Here is a 19,895-nt window from a genome sequence, read left to right as displayed (position 1 = left end):
AAAACTAAAATTTCCGATTATAAAAATGGGAAAATAAATTAAAAAAAAAATTAAACTAAAAACATGGTTTAGAGGTTATCAATCATGTGTAAGTTGATTAATACCCTTAACTCAAGTTAGAAGCCTAGTTATGGTCAAGTGGGAACCTTAGGGGCGTGTGACACTTCTTGGGCTCGAGGAAAACCAATGGTATGGTGTATGTATGCTTCCATTAGAAGGATAAAAATTGAAAGACAAGGCTTTTGGGCCTTCTGGGTTGGGCTTGTTGGGCCATTAGGATGTGGGCTTTGGAGTGAGTTATTATATGGACCTTATGTCCAGATTTGTGGGCTCATCTAAGGCCTCAAAGGCCTACCAAGTAGGGTCCAAAAGCCAAGTCTTTCTAAGGTTGGACCAAAGGCATTCACTCTCACCAAGTTAGGCTCAAAGGCTTTAAGCCTTCTATACATTGGGCTTAACTTCTAAGGTTCTATAAGAAATACATATATTCTTATAACTCTCAAATTGGTCTGAGGCTTATAGTACCTATTCTTAACTCATCACATCCTTAGGGAATTAGAGGCCTAAAGTGTAACACCCGGGCCTAGAGCCAAGCCTTTTGTTTTTTTTACATATTTTGGCTTAAATATGTGAAAAATCTAATTAAAATTTTTTCAAGTACTATTTTATGAGCCGAGAAAATTTAAGGAAGAGCCCATTTTTTTTTTGTTTTATTCACTACATTTTTTTTATGGACCATAAAGCCCAAGCCCGTCTCCCTCTTTTCTCTAGGGTTTTCATACCGCCCTTTTATATATATTTATGCCCTTATCATCTCATGCACGGAGAGACTGCTGAAGCACAGTTGCTGCCCTTTTCAGCCAGACTCCCTCCACCGCAAACCACCAACACCGAAAGATAGCCCACTGTAGAAAACTCCTCCGCCTTGGTCACGTAAACATACCCCAAGCCGGCAGCACACGTACCCGTCACCAACGCGGTTCTGCAACATTTAAAGAGTACTTACTGGAGCCACTCTGTTTCTGCTGTCTATTTCTCTCTACCATTGCACCACCACCAAGTGTCGAGAACAACCACCTGCTTAGTGGACCAAAACTCCTCTGTTTTGGGTCCCAAAAACAGAGCAAATGGTTGCTCCTCCAAGCACGACAACTTTTGAGCTTTGACCAACCCTTTCGGACGTCTCCTTCGCGGCGCAAAGGGAAGCCATGGTCCAACATCTCAGCCACGCCTAGCCACGCCACCGTCGATAGCCACCCAGGCCGTCGCCGCCCGTAACTCTCTCGGTAAGGAGCCCTCTGTCTCCTTCTCGGTGCTCTCATATCTCTCCCTCTCACTCGTCACTTTTTTCTCTCAGTGCTCCGCTGCCGGGACAGCCACCTGCATCTCCACACCGCACGCAACTCCTCCATTCATGGTGAACTTCCGTTCTCTCTCTCTCGATTTCTCTCGGTTTGTAGTGTTCACTCTCTTTCTCTCATCAATTTTGCTCTCTTTCTGCCTCCATGCACTCTCTCTCTCAGTGCGTCCAGCCAACCTGCTCCACCCACGACCACCGCATCTGCCTCTAGGTAAACTCTGCATCTCGACGTGAGCTTCGTTCCCCTTTCGGTCTCCTTTCTTTATTTTTGTTTTGTTTTCCTTGTTCCTTCATAAACAACGTTTATGCCTTTTTGACTCTAGTCATAATATCCCTAGTATTTACGAAAATGCCATCAAGCCTTTGGACATTGATTTTTTCCGTAAAGCACCTCAAACCAAGTGTTTTCTTTTTTCAAATTTTGTCTTTCCAATTATAAAACTACCAACAGTTTTTAATTTCATTTTTTTTTTATCCTTAGTATTAATTCATGGCAGAGTTATAATTTTTTATGGACTTTGTTTTAAGTCAAAAATTTATATTTTGTGCAGATTGTATTTTATTTAAATTAAACTGTGTTTAATTGGATTATATTCCAAAGATATCATTTTTTATATTGAACTACATTAAAATAAAGGTTTTTGTTAAATGATATTCATTTTTGTTGGATCTAATTAATTATTATATTAATGTATAACTCAAAAGTATTTTTTTTTATATCGAGAGAATTTAGAAAATGATGATATTTTAGAGTTAAGAAAATTTTAGGTTTTGATGTATTAAAATAAGTATTTCAGGTTTAGATATTGAAATACATAGATTGGAAATTTATGGAAGTTATGTGATTATTTTATAGGTGGCGATTAATAGTTGTTCGAAATTTTTGAGAAAAATTTTGAAAAGCTAAAAAGTCTAGATAAGCAAGATTCATATGCTATACTTTACATAAAATAAAATAAAATGAAACGAAGTTGCTTTTGAAAATATGCATGTTTTTTTTGAAAAAAAATCAGAAAACAACCTCAGATATGTGTTTTGCATATGCATGAAAGCTGTACAAAATCACCACATCCTTCATGAGCAACAATCCACATTAAATAGAGTTATACCAAACACAACTATCTTTATGCTCCCAATAAAATGTATGGATTTCCTTACTGCACTTGTAAATCACATCTTTGTATTAGATTGTAATGATCCAAGGCTTAATCGTCATACTCAAAAAACTAGTCAATGTTAAAACTAGAATCCCTTCGAATCATTATATAATGCAAGAGCTCCTTTCAACAATGTGAAATTCGTTCACCACCTTTCTCTACACAATCTAGGGTATTACATTGCTGACTAGAAAAGAAATACTACAAATCCTTTTACCAAGTCATTATCTAAAACAAAAAAGACTTTTTCGTAGGAAAATCTTCTCCCATCTTGTTATTTCTCAAGCTTCTTTCGCATTGCTGAACTTCGTAAACCGAGCAACAATAACAAGCATATATCTCTAGTATTATTGTCTATGCAATGTGGCGAAGGCAATAGTTGCATATGAGAAAGGGAAATATAACTGATATTATATTCATAATGTCCCAAGACGAATTTTATTTTTATTTTTATTTTCAATTTTTCCGAAGTTCATATAATACAACAATTACATCTAAGGCTGCATTTGGATACTGAGATAATCTCAAATGATTTGAGTTAATATGTAAATAGTAATATTTTATGAATCTCATTGAAATATATTTGAATATAAATAACTTGAGATATGTGTTTAAATGTATGAAATAAATTGAGATGAGTAAACTTTTTTATGAGAAACTGAAAAAATAGTAAGTCTCATCAATGATTAGTTTGGGATGAGTAGAGCTCACTCCAACATCCAAACACAACCTAAATGTGTCATGAAGCTGTTAAATGAAAGAATTTGTAGTTAAATAGACAAAAAAAAAAAGTAAGTATTTTCATATTTTACACGCAATTAGGAAGCATTTTAACTGAACTGAAAGGGTAACCAAAAGGTGAAACAAAGGATACAACACCAAACTTAAAATATTTTCAGTGACACAAATGAAGTTGGCGCGGCCATTCTGCAGATTTGAGCTGCCATTTATGAACCTATTGAAAATAAAATAAAATAAGAAATTAAGAAAGGAAAATAAATTTTAGGCTCCGCTCAGCTGCAAAAAGAATCTAAATACGAAAAAAATGTAAGCCAAAAGCTTGTGTACCTCAAATATGACCTTTGAAATTTCAGTAAACTATTCCCCATCTGCAGCAACTACCTAGAAGAACAAACCTCACTAAACACCATCCGGATTGAAAATGATTAAATGCAAGCTAGAAATCAAGGTTTCTAGGATGCAGGAGTATTTTTTGTAAAAGAAGATCCTAATCGAAGCATAAGGGGATATATAGGGCTAAACTCCTTCTCTCCTCTGGCCCTAACATTTGCAGCATAATCATCCAGGGTTGCTTTGATACCTTTCCAGATCTGATCCTCCCCTTGAGAATCTAACCACAAAGAATACTGCAGAGGTGTAAGTTTGTTTCTTTGCAGCGGTGACTGCAATTCTTCAGGCCCTCTGGAGTAAAGATGGTGAAGAATGACACTCAATGGCAAATCTTGAAGAAGAGGAGAATCTCCCAGTTGAGATATTTCCAAGAAAATAAGAGGTCGGAATGCTCGCAGGGCTTGGTATGGTGCACCAAGTTGCTCTACTGGGAACAAATTCTGACCCACAGCTAACTCCAGCTCTGCCATGTCCCTAGCCATCCTAAGCTTGCCAGATTCTGAAAGGGGTCTGACAAGAGAAGCATGCCTGATAAAGACTATTAGAACCCTTGAAGCCATATTCCTAACAAGCCTAGTGCATATGCTTTCTGTCCCTCCATTAGTAGCATTCGTTGAAGGCAGCAGCCTAGATAGGAACGCATTACGGAAATGAAGAATGCACTTCTGTAACTCCTCCATGTAAGGTGAAGTGTTGTTGTCCATCGCAGCATCCAGGCCAAGCACACCAAAGTTCTGGTCATGAATTTGTAAGATACAAGACTCGAGACACTCGAGCATTGCTTGGAATAATGATGTCACTGAGTCACATGCAACACCATATATTGCACCTAAAGAGGGAGACAATACATCTGCAGCAATACTGGGCAATCCTGTAATCATTGAGGATATCCGTGTATGAATATCTTGTAGATGCTGACATAACGTAAAGTTCTTGAGCTGGGCTGCAGTTGCTGGACCGCTCACTTGACGTGCTTCAGGACCAGTGGATATCTGTACAAGGAAAACTAAATTCAGACCTTATTCCCACCCGACTCAAAATAAAATAAAGGTTGGGATTCCACCATGTGTGGGTTTCGATTCCCGTAATTTGCGAATGAGCTCCAAATTACCGATTGTAGAAAGAATATATAAGGAAAAAGAAAAATACTAGAAATGAACATGATTCTAGTTAAAGAGAGTGCATGCCACATCACATCCTTGATCTTTTGATTCTTGAGACAGAGAGATCGATACAAGTTTCATTGCTTTTTAAATAAAAACCAGTAAGATGAATAAAAATTATTACGAAAACTAAAGAACAATGTTTCACAGTCAGGTTGTGGTGACTAATCCCGCTGGTTGCACAAGATGAAAACTTTAAAGGAAGTTGGAATGAATTTATTGCAAATTTCGAGAAAAATAGAGTAATACAAGAAAATGAAAACTCAGGGATGTTTTGCAAATGAGTGAAAACTCAGTTACTACTCTGCATCTAACCCTAAAAGAAAACCCTTGCCAATCAGGAAAAAATAAATAAACAATGAAACATATAACCCTGGGGATTGGCTAAGTGGTAAGGGCCTTTGTCTTGGTGGGTATGCTCCCCTAGATCTAAGGTTTGAACCCTTAGGTGTAAACAATCTCTAAGGGCTCCATCCCATTGATGAAAAACCAATGATTTACCTGATCCGTGTAATATAGGTGCATTACACAAGTGTCTGGGATTTAATGGTTAAAAGACATGTTGCATCTGCACGGTCTCAAAGTTTCCTCGCCATAAAAAAATGAAACATATATATGGAGCATGGCAGCATGCACCACCAATCCTTATCGATAGGTGCATTATTTTAGTATGTACCTTTCTTGACAAGTAATAGAAATTATTATTACCCAAATAAAACAATTTAATTCAAAAGGAATGCACAAAAGAAAGTCCCATAAAGAATTCTCATACAGCCAGTCAATTTGAAAAGATAATGAGAACAAAAGCACTCTATGAAGAGCACACCTCCTGTCAAACAGCCCTCCCAAAAAAATTATTTATGGGACAAAAACCATATGTTCCACCTCCGTCAAAAGTCCACCTATTTGTTTTTTCGAAATAGTCCACAAAAGGCATAATGGAACAGCCACCTAACAATTATACATGTATCGACCAAACATTCCTTTCCACCACTCAAAAACCTCGAATATTTCAGTGGGCAAACTGAATGAATTATTCTCAGGTGAAAGTGAAATATTAAGAACCCAGTTATTAAGAAGAAATCCACATCTGTCACTATCATCAGTTTTTTTGCAAGTAAACAAAAGAAATTACCTGGTACTCAGCTCGTTCTGCAAGCAGGGTCAAAACCTTGCCAATTTCACGCAAAACAAGAAGAGTCAAACGCCCATCCAACTGGACAGCTTCAATCTCTTCTTGAATGCGTGATATAATCCTTGAGATATGTTCTTTGGAAGGAACACTTCCACGGCTAGACACAGGAAATATGGTATTGACAAGATCTGACAGGCGACTCAAGCAGAGAGCCAAAAATGCTGTCTGGAATATTTCAACAGCTGCAATCATTTGATCTTTGCCTTCTGAACTGACAGCTGGTAAAACCCCTTTCACATCTGTATCACGCGAAATTCTTTCAAGCAGATTCTCTATTATGGAAAAGAGTTTGGGATACCCCATAGTAAATATCTCTTTAACAAAACTTGATGCGGTGAAAGCAGACTTCATTTGGCTTGTAAAAGCCTTTACAAGAGCCTCCCAGACCCGATCTGTTAACATGGAATCACCTTCCTAAGCAAGCAACAGCTGAATGTAAGCATAGGAAATAAAATGAATGGTCATGGAATAATAGAATCTAATAGAAAATAAATGAGGCACGCACATTAACATAATTAAGGCAGATTAGATTTCTTATGGATGATGCTACTGCAAGTCAAAAGGAACAGAAACACAAGCATGCACAAGATTATATGACATTTCAGAAACAAAAACTCAATACAAATGTTGACTACATTAAGCTACTCACAAAAGTAAAACCACCGGAAGCCCCTGAAAAGCAACACTAATCAAACTGTTCTAGCATCAAGACAATCCACATAAAACCATGCCCACAAACCAGAACTTCCAGGTATAACCACCAGCTTAGGCTCCATTGAGAAATCACATACCCTTGCCCTTGCCTCTTCCACAAATTGAACTTCTGCCCTCGGATTCCCAATTAACAAAGCATGCGAGTCTATTTAGATCTCTATTGCCTCTGTCGAGATGTTGAGAGTTGAATCCTCTTGGAAATGACTCGCTTTGATGAATGCCATAAGAGACATAAACTGCTCCTAGTAACCCTCACAGGAGATCCCCCACCATTTTCCCAAACACATGGACTTTACCCTGCATCTTTTGAATACCCGTAACACAACATCTACTCTCCACCGCCAACTCAAAAGATTTGGACTCAATAGCACACCACCTTGAAATCCCCATCACTAAAACTTGGAGGACTCGATGTACTACTCGGCTGTAATGTGGAGGAAAAAAATGAGTTCAGCATATTATTAAGGCATTCAATGGCGATAAGCACCAAGTCTAACATTTTCCTACCCTACAAACGTATTTTGTGGCTTTGAAATAATTTTTTCAACAACCCTCAACCGATTAGCAAGGACTTTAGCAATTATTTTGTAAACCCCATGCCATTCACAAGACTGATGTGCCTAGTCATAAACATCACTGCCGCGCTTTTTTAGCAAAAAACACTATGAAGATAACATTAAGACTATTCCCAAACTTCTTACTGTATGAAACTCATGGAATACCTTCATAATGTCTTTTTCAATCAGATCCCAACAAGCTCGAAAGAAAGCCATATTAAAGCCATTCAGCCCCAATGTATAAACACTAGTCAAACTTTTTACCACTTTGTGAATTCCACCTTCTTCAAATGGCCTCTTAAATAACATGACCAGCGATTCGTCTAAAGACTCTAGTGCTAACCTGTTGATTTGGACTCCATGCAAACCACTCAAAGAACAGATGCTCGCAATACTGCTTAATGTGATTCTTAACCTTGGTTTGATCTGAGGAGGATGAGGCATCAACCAGGAGCAATCCAATAGAATTGTTTCTCCCATTTGAGGTAACCACTTGATGGAAAATTTTGAACACTTCTCTCCTTCTTTGATGAATAATTGGCAACCAAAAAGAAAAACAGAGGAAGAGACACCCATTAACAATCGTTAAAAGTCTCAAACCATCCACAAAATCCAAAACACGGACAAATACATATCAAACTTATCTCCTTTTAACCATAGGCCCTTCTTTTCTGCCTCAAAGACAGTTCTTCCATTAACATGTACCATTTGTAGATCAATGCACACTGGGTTTTTTCTTAGATTCTCTTCCTCAGGCAATACTCTCCCTCCTCTTCCACCCAATAAAAATCCTATAACTCCTCCAAGAGAGACTTCTTCCGATGCTCCACATTGCCAAAGAATTGTTCATTCCAAGTCTTTAAGTCATTCCTCAGGGCCTTTAGTTTTCAAACCGAAATCAAGCTTGGAATTCCTTGAAAATGGTATGATGACTGCCACTGTCCCACCCAATCAACAAAGCCTTTTGCTTTTAACCACTATTCTCAAATTTGAAATACCTTCTATGTGACAACTCGAACCTAGTTAGATTTCATCTGTATTATTTTTCGTTGCCTTAATATTATCTTTTTTTTTTTTGATACGTAAGAGATAAATTTTATTAATGAAAAAAGCCAAAGCCATGTACACAAGTAGTATACCACAGAACACCTAAAAATACATTCTAAGAGTGATGAACTAAAGACAAGAAGTCATGAATATTATCCCCAACTAAAACAATAGCAGAAAACCAAAGCAATAAAGTATTAAAAAAGAAATTCTTCAGCTCCACCACTGTACGTTCCTTGTCTTCAAAACAGCGCGCATTCCTTTCCATCCAAGTACACCACATGATACACAGCGGAATCATCTTCCATACTGCCGCACTAATCATCAGCACATGCCTCACTCCTCGCCTTGCCGCAGCCCTATGGTTTCTCTCCACCACAAGTCATCGCAGCAACCACACCTCCCCATGCAAGCCGCATGTCAGTTCCTTTCAAACCGCATAGCTAGAACCTCACACAGCAAGCCCCACTCCTTGGTGCAAAGAAGTTAAGCCAACTATCGAAAGAAACCCAATAACAGACACTGTAGCACCAAGGACTGCCATGCTTTCCTCATGCAACACCTCCACAACAACGACCACCAACCTCCGTTGTTCAAGCCAGAAATTGCACACCCAAACCATAAGCCGCTTTAACCTACACCGTAGCCACCAAGGCCATCCTCCAGAGCATAGTTGTGTGCACTGAGAGACAACACCGAAAACAGTGGATGACCAAATCAGCACAACCATGTGCCTCTCTGAGAACCAGCCTCCACACCAATTGTCCCACCCCCCACCCAAATCTCGTGGCCAACCACACGCCTGCTACTCAACCTGTAGAAACCGAGGATCAACCCTCTTGTGCGCTGCCCGTCACCATGGAAATCCAACAGCCCTCCTCAGTCGTCCAACACAAAAATGCTACCTCAATCCAAACGAAAACCACCATCATTGAGGCCCCTATACTAAGCAGGAAAAACAAAGCACGACTTTTCTGTCAAGCACGGCTCCTCCGCAAGCTGCCCAACCACCACGAGCGTTGCACCATTGTGCCATTGCCACTGCTGCATCAAGCTGTTGTTACTCACAGAAAAGCAAGCTTGACGTACGCTAGCCGCAAACCACCCTTCCCCTCTCTCGGTTCGGTACCTTATAAGCCAGCTCTCTCTCAATAATCCATCTCTATCTCTCTCTCCCTCTCTCTCACAGCCAAACTCTCTCTCCCGATTAGTCTCCTTTCTCCCTCTCTCTCTTGCGTTGCATGTCACAGGTAAGGAAAATTACACGCACAAATCGTGAAATGGTCCAAATTTTTATAGTGATAACCCTTATGATAAAAATAAGGGTAGATGGTGAATGAGATCTCATATTGCTTGGGAATGAGAAGTTTTTACTCTTTATAGGATTCCAATGGTATCATTGACTAGTCTTTTTGGAATATAGTCCATGCGCTCTGCGTCTTTCATTAGAGTTTTACAAATAGTATCAGAACCTATCCCAACCAGAAATGTGGGACTTGAGCCGTGCCACCTACGAAGGACAGGCCTGATGAGAACGATCGAAATTTAAGGGGAGATTGTGATACCGCATATGATAAGGATAAGAGTAGGTAGTGAATGAGATCTCACATTACTTGGGAAGAAAAAATTCTTGCTCTTTATAAGGTTCTAATGGGGCTACAATTGACTAGTCCTTTTAGAGTACAAGTCATGTGGATTGAGTCTTTCATTGGGGCATTACATGATACTACTCAGTATATCAATACTTTAATCATATAAACTCCTTGTTTAGATCGATCCTTAAAACAAAAAATTTAGTGCAAAATCTGGATATGCTGGATTTGAAACTTTTGTTAATGTTCTTAGTTGCAACAATCCTGAAACTATAAGATTGTCATTGATGCCATCGAAACTTCATATCTCGATCAAAAACCAAGGTCAGACCAGTGGATCTATCATGTAATTATGTTATGGGCATTACAATAGCAATGACATGGGTGGGAGTGTAAGCATAAGAGGAGATTCGAGGCACGTGAAGGACATCAAGAGAGTTGTGGGCTACTAAGCAGCTAAGGAGCACATGATACCTTAATATGTGAATGTACATGTTTAGCCTCTTTTACTTAGGGTAGATTACAATGTTTCCCTTATCCCTATAACGATAATAATAAAATTTTTCTAGTATTTATACTAAGGGCTCATTTGGATACAGAAACAATCTCAACTCATCTCATCTTATCATTACAACTTTTTCAAATTTTCACACAACATATAATAAACAATTCAATTTTTTCAAATCTCAAAATAATAATAATATTAAAAAATAATTTTCTACTAATATTTTATTCAACTCATCTAAAACTATCTCATCCTATCTCATCTCATCATCCAAATGAGCCTTAAGTTTTCGCCTGTAATAAGCATCGAAGAAGTAATAAAGAGAGTTTCTTGGAGGAATTTGATCCCTCGAAGATTAGAGTTGTGAAATTTACTTGTTTCTTGTTACAATTGGCATTAGAGCAATTCGTATTTCTGGGAAAAAAAAATTTCTCGTTCTGGGTACTATGGTAACACCAAGAACACTAGGAGAAGAGGGTTGAGGATCATCACGGTTCATTAGAGATGTTGAATTCAAAGATTGATGTATTGCTAGAAGCTGTGAACAAGGAATGGATTCAACAATGGCAATGGGAGACATGAGGAGGGTATCAATTCTGAGTTCTCGGGAGTTTTTGTAGGTACGCAATTTCGTTCCATCAAGTTAGATTTTCGAAGATTCAGTGGGGAAAATCCAACTAGATGGATTTATACGGCGAATCACTACTTTGCCTTACACCCCATGCAAGATGGGCAGAAAATTTTAATGTCCTCATTTTATATAGAGGGCAATGCGTTGATCTGGTTCCAGGATGCTGAGGAGACTCAAAATTTCAACACAGGGGGTTCTTTTGTAGAGGCTTTACAAATGAGATTTGGGAATTCATCCTATGATGATCGCATAGAAGTACTTACACAACTGAGGCAAAATTCTACAGTTGCTGCCCATAAGACTCGGTTTGAAGTAATCTTGAATAGATTGAAAGGGCTATCTGAGAATTATAAGTTGAGTTGTTTTTTAAGTGGCTTAAAAGATGAAAACCGACTGGTTTGGACAATTCGGCGCGGTTTTCAAATAGCATTTTTAAGGGCTATCTAAAAACTGACCCCTTCGGTGAAATTTTTGGGAAAAACCGACTCCAACCGATGAGAGAAAAAGGGAGGAACAACCGACCGTAACTGGTCGATGGGGAGGAGAAACACTGGCTATATCGACTCTGGCAGTTCACGGTTGGTTCTCGAGCCCCCTAGCAACGAGCTTCGTCTGAGAGAGTAGAGGGAGAGAGTGTTGCAAAGAAGAGAGAGAGAGAGGATGAGAGAAATGATAAGTGAATTGGGGAAGAAGGGAGGGAAGAAGACGATCTAATTTCGAACACTATTTGGTTAGATACGTTATGAATAAAATGACGTTGTTTCAATTGTGTTTAAAACACAATTACAAGCTTAAAACGACGTCGTTCCACTTAAACTTAAGTGGAACAGCGTTGTTTTGAGTACAATATATATAAAAACATATATTTTTTCTTTAATCAGCCAGCTCAGCAATTTGAACCAAGTTCAAATGATTCAAACAGGCGCCGAACCGGCCGATATCGGTCTTCTCTATTTGCTGCCGCACGCCAACTGGTTCTCCACTGGTTTTGGCCAGTTCCGTGCTCTAGTGGTCGGTTTGATCGGTTTCTGACCGGTTTGGACGATTCCCGTACAGCCCTAAATTGTGATGTAGTGGTAGGAATGCAATGGTTAAGGACTTTGGATCCTGTATTATGGGACCTTAATTGTCTTACTATGTCCATTGAACATAACAAGAAATCTGTGACTGTTAAGGTATGAACTCTAACAAGTTTGAACTAGTGGAAGATCTGCAAATATGCCAATTAACTACCATTGAGAGGAAAGGGTTGTTGTTATAGATTGTACAGCAGAAGCAATGCAAAGATGTGGGGCAGATTGATTCAAATATAGAGACTGTATTGACTAAATATCTAAAGATCACCAAATCATTCTCAAGGCACCTTGCCACCTTCGGTAAGACCATATAGATACCATTTTTATCAAAAATCAAAAATTGAAAAAATAGTTAAAGAGTTGTTTGATGCTGGAGTGATCAGAAGTAGCTAATCTCTATTTTCCTCACCTGTCCTTTTAGTGAGTAAGGTTGATGGATCATGGCGTATGTGTAGTGATTAGAAAGCTCTTAATAGGGAAACTGTGAAGGATAAGTTTCCAATTCCAATCATTGATGACTTATTGGATGAGCTGTGGGGAGCAACAGTTTTTTCTAAACTTGACCTCAGATCTGGATACCATCAGATTTATGTGAAGGAAGGGGATGTTGAGAAGACTGTATTCAAAATACACTAAGGTCATTATGAGTTTTTGGTTATGCCATTTGGCTTGACCAATGCTCCAACTACTTTTCAGTAATTGATGAATGAGGTATTTCAGCCATTTTTAAGAAAATTTGTTATAGTTTTCTTTGATGATTTACTCGTGTATACAAAGAACATGATGGAGCATTTGCAGCACTTATCAATTGTGTTGGAAGTTTTAGCAAATAATACTCTTTTTGCTAAAAGTAAATGAAAATTTGGGTGTGGAGAGATTGATTATCTTGGACATTTACTATCTGCTAGAGGGGTAAGAGCATATCCATCCAACATAAAGGCCATGATTAAATGGCCTGTGCCAAAATCCATTAAATCCTTAAGAGGGTTCCTTGGATTAACTGGCTATTATAGAAAATTTGTGAAGAATTATGGGTTGATTGCTGCTCCATTACCTGGATTATTGAAGAAATATATGCATTTGTTTGGAGGCCTAAGGTTGCATTTGGGTAGTGAGGTGATCTCAGGTATTCTGTGAATAATAGTGAAACAGTAATGATAAAATATTGAATAGTTGTGAATAATAATGAAAAGTAGGTAAAAAGTAATAATAAAATAACGAATAGTCAAAATACTCCACTACCCAAACTAGCCCTAAATCTTCACAAGCTTTTTAGCAATTAAAACAGACATTTACTAGCCCACCTACTTTAGCCTTTCTAGGTTTTTCTAGTCCTTTTATAGTCGAGTGTGATGTATCAGGAAGAGGTATTAGGTTTATATTGATGCAAAATGAGAGGCCCTTGGCATACCTTAGTCAGGCATTGAAAGGCAAAGCACTAGATCTATACATATGAAAAGGATTTGTTAGCCTTGGTGTTAGCTGTTAAGAAGTAGAGGCCTTACCTTTTGGGGTCTACTTTTGTTGTTAAAACTTATCAGCAGATTCTTAAATTTCTATTGGAGCAAAAGATAGGAACCCCATCATAGCAGAAGTGGATCAATAAGGTACTTGGGTATAACTTTACCATTGAGTACAAGAAGGGTAAGGAAAACATTGTTGTAGATGCTCTTTCAAGAAGGGATGAGGTGGTGGAAGAAGAGCCTGGTTTGTTAGCTATTATAGTTTTGGATCCTATATGGCTTGAGCAATTGAAGGCTTCTTAGAGCACTGACATTGGATTATCCAAATGCCAGTATTTGCAAATATTTGCATAACTTATCTTAAAAATGTCTGCATTGAATTAGCCAAATGCATAATATTATGACTTTGAGCTACAGTGATCTCTTTCCACTGGTCATATTTGGATTAACACTGTAGACAGACCAAATGAATATTTTATTAAAAAAAAGTACCGTCCAGACTAACTCCCCCTCTCTCCCCCTTTCCCTCGTATTCCCAACTCCCAAGCCTCCCTCTTTCCCTCCCTCTTCTCTTCGTTTCTCTCCAATTTCCGCACAAAGTCCCCCATTTCTCTCCCACTTCTCTCCAATTTCTGCACATCCATCTCTCAAAGAAAAATCGACGCACATCCATCCTTCTTTCTCTTCCTCTCGGTTTCTATTCTGAGGACGGCACCTTAAGCCATCATTGCTTGGAGAACCCTCCAGTAATTAACTCCAGCTATGGAGCTGGGTCAGTACACAAAATTGGAGGCCACAAGGCTTACGTTAGTGGCCATCGTCATTCCAAGCTTGCAATCCTACTTGTTTCTGATGTTTATGGTAATTACCTGCTTCAGTATTTTGTTTCTCTTGTGAGTAAGAAGTGCCCATTCAATTAAAGCCTTCCAATTACCCAAACCCAGCAGACCCATACCAACTCATGCTGCAAGAGTCCATCCACTGGTTCATGGCTGAATATCGAAAGGGTGTGACCGATTTCTCAAGTTTCAGCTCCATATTTTCCTGATTAATACAAATTCTACCCGATCCACCACTTGAAATTGTTTCGTTCTATTCGTCACTAGCAGTTCACGCGGCCAAGCTCACAGTCCAAGATTATTCCTCAAAACGAGTCACGGTAGTTAAAGAATTGCACGGTTCAGATGATAACTGGGTTTGGTAGCTTTTGGTTTCTTGGTGAGAGTCAATCTTGCTTGAAACCTTCGATTCGTTTGTTATTTCTTTTGTCAATTATATTTCCGTAGTTTTTTTGTAAGTCGGCATGCTGTTATGTTCACTTCTCCCGTTATAAACTGGAGAGTTCAGGTTCTAATTGCATATTGAATGAAGCTAATATGTTTTGCTTGAATTGATGCTTAAATTCTAAAGGTTGTATGTTTTGCTTGAATTGGTGCAATTAGATGAAATAATTTAATTATAATTTGATTATTAATTAAGATATGAGTTATAGAATTGCAAAATATGATAAAAATAAATTAGGTAAAAAAATAATAAAAATATTAAATTAATAATATTTTATTATTATTTTGACTAATAGATAGATAATCCAATGTGAGAATTAGTTTTGAATGGAATAACCAAATGCAAAATGATGTCATATTATGCAAATTTTACATTTGCATTTGCATAATCCAATGCTAATGCTCTTATTTGCATGATGAGGAAGTTTTTGGAATTTGCAGTAAGCTATAACAAGGGTTGGCTACAGGTCAATCTTTCGAGGTGAAGAATGGGCTACTGTTTAAGAAGGGTAGGTTGTTTCTGTCAACCTATCTCCTCTCAAGCAACAAGTGTTGTAGTTTATTCACAACAGTGTTTTTGGGGGGCATTCTAGTTATCAGAAATCTTTGCATAAATCCAAGGCTGATTTTATGTGGACTAGTATGAGAAGAGACATCAAGAAGTTTACTCGAGAATGTGCAATCTGTCAAAGGTGTAAAGTGGAGAATTTACAAGCTGCTGGCTTGCTATAGCCATTGCCAATTTCCACGAGATCATGGAGTGATATCTCCATGGATTTCAATGATGCCCTTCCTATTTCAAAAGGATTCTCTGTTATTTTTGTTGTGGTTGATAGATTTACAAAGTATGCTCATTTTTTGCCCTTATCTCATCCTTACAACGCAGTTTCAATGGCCAAGATTTTTGTGTCCCAGATCTTCAAGTTGCAAGGTATGCCATCAACTATTGTGACAGATAGAGATATTACTTTTACTAGTAATTTTTGGAGGGAGATGTTTAGACTACATGGCACTAAGTTGCATTTAAGCTCTGCCTATCATCCTCAGTCAGATGGGCAAACTGAAATAGTCAATAAGTGTGTGTAGCAGTATCTTAGGTGCTTTGTGTATGAGAGGCCAAAATAGTAGGTTAATTGGCTTCCTTGGGTAGAGTGGTGGTATAACAGGTACAATGCAAAATCTTTTAGCAGGTACAACTCAAAATGAGGCAATGGATTCTGAGTTGAAGTTAGGGGAAGAAATTTTAGCAGTCCTAAAGAAGAATCTTTTAGCAGCTCAAACCAACATGAAGCAACAATATGATAACCATCACACACAGAGACAGTTTCAGATTGGAGATCTGGTGTATTTGAAGTTGCAGAAGAATAAGCAGCAGAGTTTCACTCAAGTGGCTAATCCTAAGTTAGCAACAAGGTATTGTGGGCCTTTCAAAGTATTGGAGTGTATTGGGGAAGTAGCATATAAGTTGGAGTTACCACAGGATTCATCTGTACATCCATTTTTTCATGTGGGCAAGGATTCATCTTCAGAGTTGTGAAATTTAGTTGTTTCTTGTTACAAATTATCCAAAATAAATATATAAGCTAAACATAGAGAAGCAAAAGCGACTAAATACAATATATTTATTCTCAGTTCCTTTTCTTTTTCTGGCATTACTCAGAATATAAGCAAATCTAGTCTAACGCACGCACGAAAATTCACTATAAATCACTCACCTGAAGTACTTCATCGAGCAGCAAAACATGCGTAAACGGATCTCGTTTCTTAGACAACACCCTCTGCAAGTGCCAGACCGCTACAACAATGGAATGCAATTGTTCCATGCAACTCCCCAACCTCTGCCACAGTGCTTCCCTCGCCTTCGCCCCTCCGCCTATCTGCGGTGTCCCGCTGCCCCTCACCCCTCCCGGCCCAAACGCTCCACCCGAGCCCGCCGTTATCGCCTTCATATCCAAGGCCGTGCTGATACTCTTCAACGCCATCCCCTTATACTTATTGATCAATTGATCTACGGTGGCTCTCAACTCGCCCAAATTGAAGAAAACCTGCAAAACGGTCCCCACCTCAGCCTGATTCAAGCCGTCCATTCCTCTTCCTAATACCTTCATCGCTTCGGATCGGAGTTTATCTCCAGTTTCTTTGACGAATCTAAGCTCTTCGTCAACGACGCGGATACCGGCAAGGTCATACTCGTGGCAAAGGGTTAAGATCTCGGAGTGGAGCTGGGCGGCCTTGGCGAGATCCAGCTTTTCGGGTTCATCGACGGAGGCCATGTTGCGGAGCTTTCGGGAGAGGCGGAGAGCGCGGAGGGAGTGATTGAGGAGATGGGAGGCGGAGTGGAGATTGGAGAGCTGAAGGGTTTGGGCGTGGATCGAGCGGAAGGGATCGGAGAGGTCGGAGCGAGCCTTGCGGAGGGAGGAATGGAGGGAGGAGATAGAGGAGCGGAGGGTGGAGAGGGCGAGCTCGGCGTGGTGGAGGGAGGAGAGCTGGGAGAGGAGGTCGTCATGGCGGGAGAGGACCTCGTGGCGGAGCTGGGAGTCAAGGAGTCGTATGGAGGAGTGGAGCTTCTCGGCGGTGGAGGCGGGGGAGCCGGAGGAGAGGGCAGCGGATGAGAAGGAGGTAGTGGAGAAGGAAGGGGAGAGGAATGCAGAGAGGATGGGGTCGGAGGCGATGGAGTCTAGTGCGGAGGCTGCGGCGGAGGAGGAAGTGATAGGGTTGTTGAATGTGGAGAGGCGTTGGAGAGGGGAAGAGGCTCTTTGGAGTGGTGATGCCGGTGAGGCCATTTTTGAGTTAGCAAAATGTTTTTTAAGGTTTCTTTGAGACGGGGGCAGAAATATATATATATATCCAATATCTACAGCTGTATGGCATTCGTTTCCTCCGCTGCTGTTTTTAAATTTAGGAAAAATCTTCTTTCAAGTAGTTTCGTACATCAAACTATACACTAATGTTAAATATGAGAAATTTGTTTAATGAAATAATATAAATTAAAAATAAAAATAATTTTTGTGAGATAGATAATTTTATTTTTTTCTTAAATTTTTTCTATTTTTTAATAAAAAAAATTATGTAAATGTTAATACGTAATTTAATTAGCGAAACTACTTGTGCCTAGTAAAACTCATCTATTTATTTATTTTTTTTAAATCTAAGAGCTTATATTCAATTACAATTATTTAAAAAAAAAATGTAGAAAAGTATATTTTTATATTTAAAACAATTATTGCCTTCTTAACTAAATGCATTTTTAAAAAAAATCAAAATTTATCACGTAAAATGTATGCAATAATATAATTCACTACATATTAAATTATATTACATTACATTACATTACAAAACACAATTATAATATATGAAAATTACAAAATATTCTAATTGAAAGTTGGAAACTGGCAAACTATTCAACTGTTTTTGTGCTCTTGAAGTGTCACGAGAAATGAACCTAAAAAAACAAAATGAGTTCTAAAAAATGTTTAACTTTTAAAACTAACTAACAAAATAAGTTCATTAATTTCTACCTTCAATCTCTTCAAATCTCTTGACTTCACTATCTAAAGATAATTCGTTTATGGTCATGGTATTTATTTGTCCTTGTTAAGAACCTTTTCTCTTTTAACTAAAAGAAACTGTTTAAACATGAGTCCAGCTTAAACCAAGACTAGAGAAACTACCTGACCATTTGTGGGCTCAAAAAGACGAAGAAAAATATTCACCAATGTGCTTTTTCCACTGCCACTAAGACCAACCTAAGCAATATCAGAACAATAGTTTATTTCTAATTTCATTGTTGGATGCAAGAAATCAAATAAAGTAAAATAGAAATATTTTCTTACAATTGCAACCACTTCACTAGGATGCACTGAAATGCTTACATGTTGCAGCACGGGTAGCTGTCCACAGTTCCAACAATTAGTTCTTTCTGCAGTAGCTAAACCAGTAATTTTAAGCAAAAGTGGAATCATCAAACCAGAAAAACATGATTTTCAGTATACTATTTATACATACTTTCTTGATAAAAAGGAGAAAGTGTTTTCTCTAAATTTTTTTCAACATTAATAGGAAGAGAGACTCACAACAGCCTCTATTAAAGATGAAACTTGATGATCATCTAAAAAAATATTAAAATTTGAGTTAGATATATAATAAACCGAGATAGATAGATAGATATTAAAACAATATTTCAAGTTTCAAACTTACCTTCAAGGTCCATCGATTATATGTATTCTTCCGATTCTCGAATGTCGACAAGTTTGGTCCTTAACCAATTTTGAATGCAAATGAGGGATTCAACAGTCTCTGGAGACAATAAATTCCTAAAAGAATCCAAGATGTGTCCTCTAATACTGAATGCAGACTCCGAGGTAACAGTGGAAATGAGGGTGGCTAACACATCACGTGCTACCTCAGCAAGAATAAAATAATTGGTGGCATTAACTTTCCACCAATCCAAAATATCAAAATTGAGTGATTTTTGTGCACACCACTTCGACAAATACTCATCTAGTTCTGATCTAAACTCTATAAACCCTTGCTCCTGAAGGTATTCCTTTAACTTGATATCAAATTTAGTCAATATAGTAGTGGAAGTAGAAGTAGTGCTTGGCCTCTCTTGAGCCGCATTAGAACTCCCCTCACTACCCACACGAAATTTGTTATACTGTTCAATCAAGCGGTTTAACAAAAGTTTAACCTAGGCCTCTATCTTATCCGTCAACTCATTCCCTTTGCACTGTTTCAACCAAAACTTCATTACTATCATTTTATATCGTGGATCAAGTATAAAAGTAATATATATCATCAAGTTGAACCTATCTGTGCTACCCCAATACTTTTCATACTTAATTTTCATATTTATGTTCATGGTCATAGTGATAATATCATAACTATTGCACATATCATTTAATATGTCTTCAATTGTGCAGAGTTATTGGAAGTATACATTAGCCATCACATACAAAGAACCGGAAACGTTTAATGTAACATCATAAAATATTTTCAGCAACTCTATAAAAATATATGTT

The 19,895-nt window shown here is 38.3% G+C and overlaps 1 protein-coding gene and 1 long non-coding RNA gene across 2 annotated transcripts; one reads left to right on the top strand and one right to left on the bottom strand.

Moving 5' to 3' along the window:
- Window positions 1-849: 849 nt before the first annotated feature.
- Window positions 850-1,736, top strand: LOC118344263. Its single transcript, XR_004797990.1, has 3 exons — window positions 850-1,286; window positions 1,377-1,417; window positions 1,524-1,736. It is a non-coding gene; the product is annotated as an uncharacterized LOC118344263 (long non-coding RNA).
- A 1,531-nt stretch (window positions 1,737-3,267) lies between these two features.
- Window positions 3,268-17,694, bottom strand: LOC109019192 (conserved oligomeric Golgi complex subunit 5). Its single transcript, XM_019001438.2, has 4 exons — window positions 16,590-17,694; window positions 5,947-6,420; window positions 3,586-4,640; window positions 3,268-3,472 (listed from the first exon to the last, which is right to left on the bottom strand). The coding sequence occupies exons 1-3, from the start codon at window positions 17,655-17,657 to the stop codon at window positions 3,711-3,713; spliced, it is 2,472 nt and encodes an 823-aa protein (XP_018856983.1). The 5' UTR covers window positions 17,658-17,694; the 3' UTR covers window positions 3,268-3,472; window positions 3,586-3,710.
- Between the last annotated feature and the right edge of the window lie 2,201 nt (window positions 17,695-19,895).

This window comes from Juglans regia, chromosome 1 (genome assembly GCF_001411555.2).
Source record: "Juglans regia cultivar Chandler chromosome 1, Walnut 2.0, whole genome shotgun sequence".
Lineage (NCBI taxonomy): Eukaryota > Viridiplantae > Streptophyta > Magnoliopsida > Fagales > Juglandaceae > Juglans > Juglans regia.
The sequence above is the reverse complement of the archived record's forward strand: the minus strand, read 5'-3'. Positions and strand labels throughout refer to the sequence as shown.

Excerpts from the sequence above, each read along its gene's own strand:
- LOC109019192 (XM_019001438.2), bottom strand. The coding sequence starts at position 17,657 with ATGGCCTCACCGGCATCACCACTCCAAAGAGCCTCTTCCCCTCTCCAA. Across the intron at positions 6,421-16,589 it reads TGCTCGATGAAGTACTTCAG|GAAGGTGATTCCATGTTAAC; the intron begins GTGAGTGATTTA and ends TTGCTTGCTTAG. Across the intron at positions 4,641-5,946 it reads CAGAACGAGCTGAGTACCAG|ATATCCACTGGTCCTGAAGC; the intron begins GTAATTTCTTTT and ends TTCCTTGTACAG.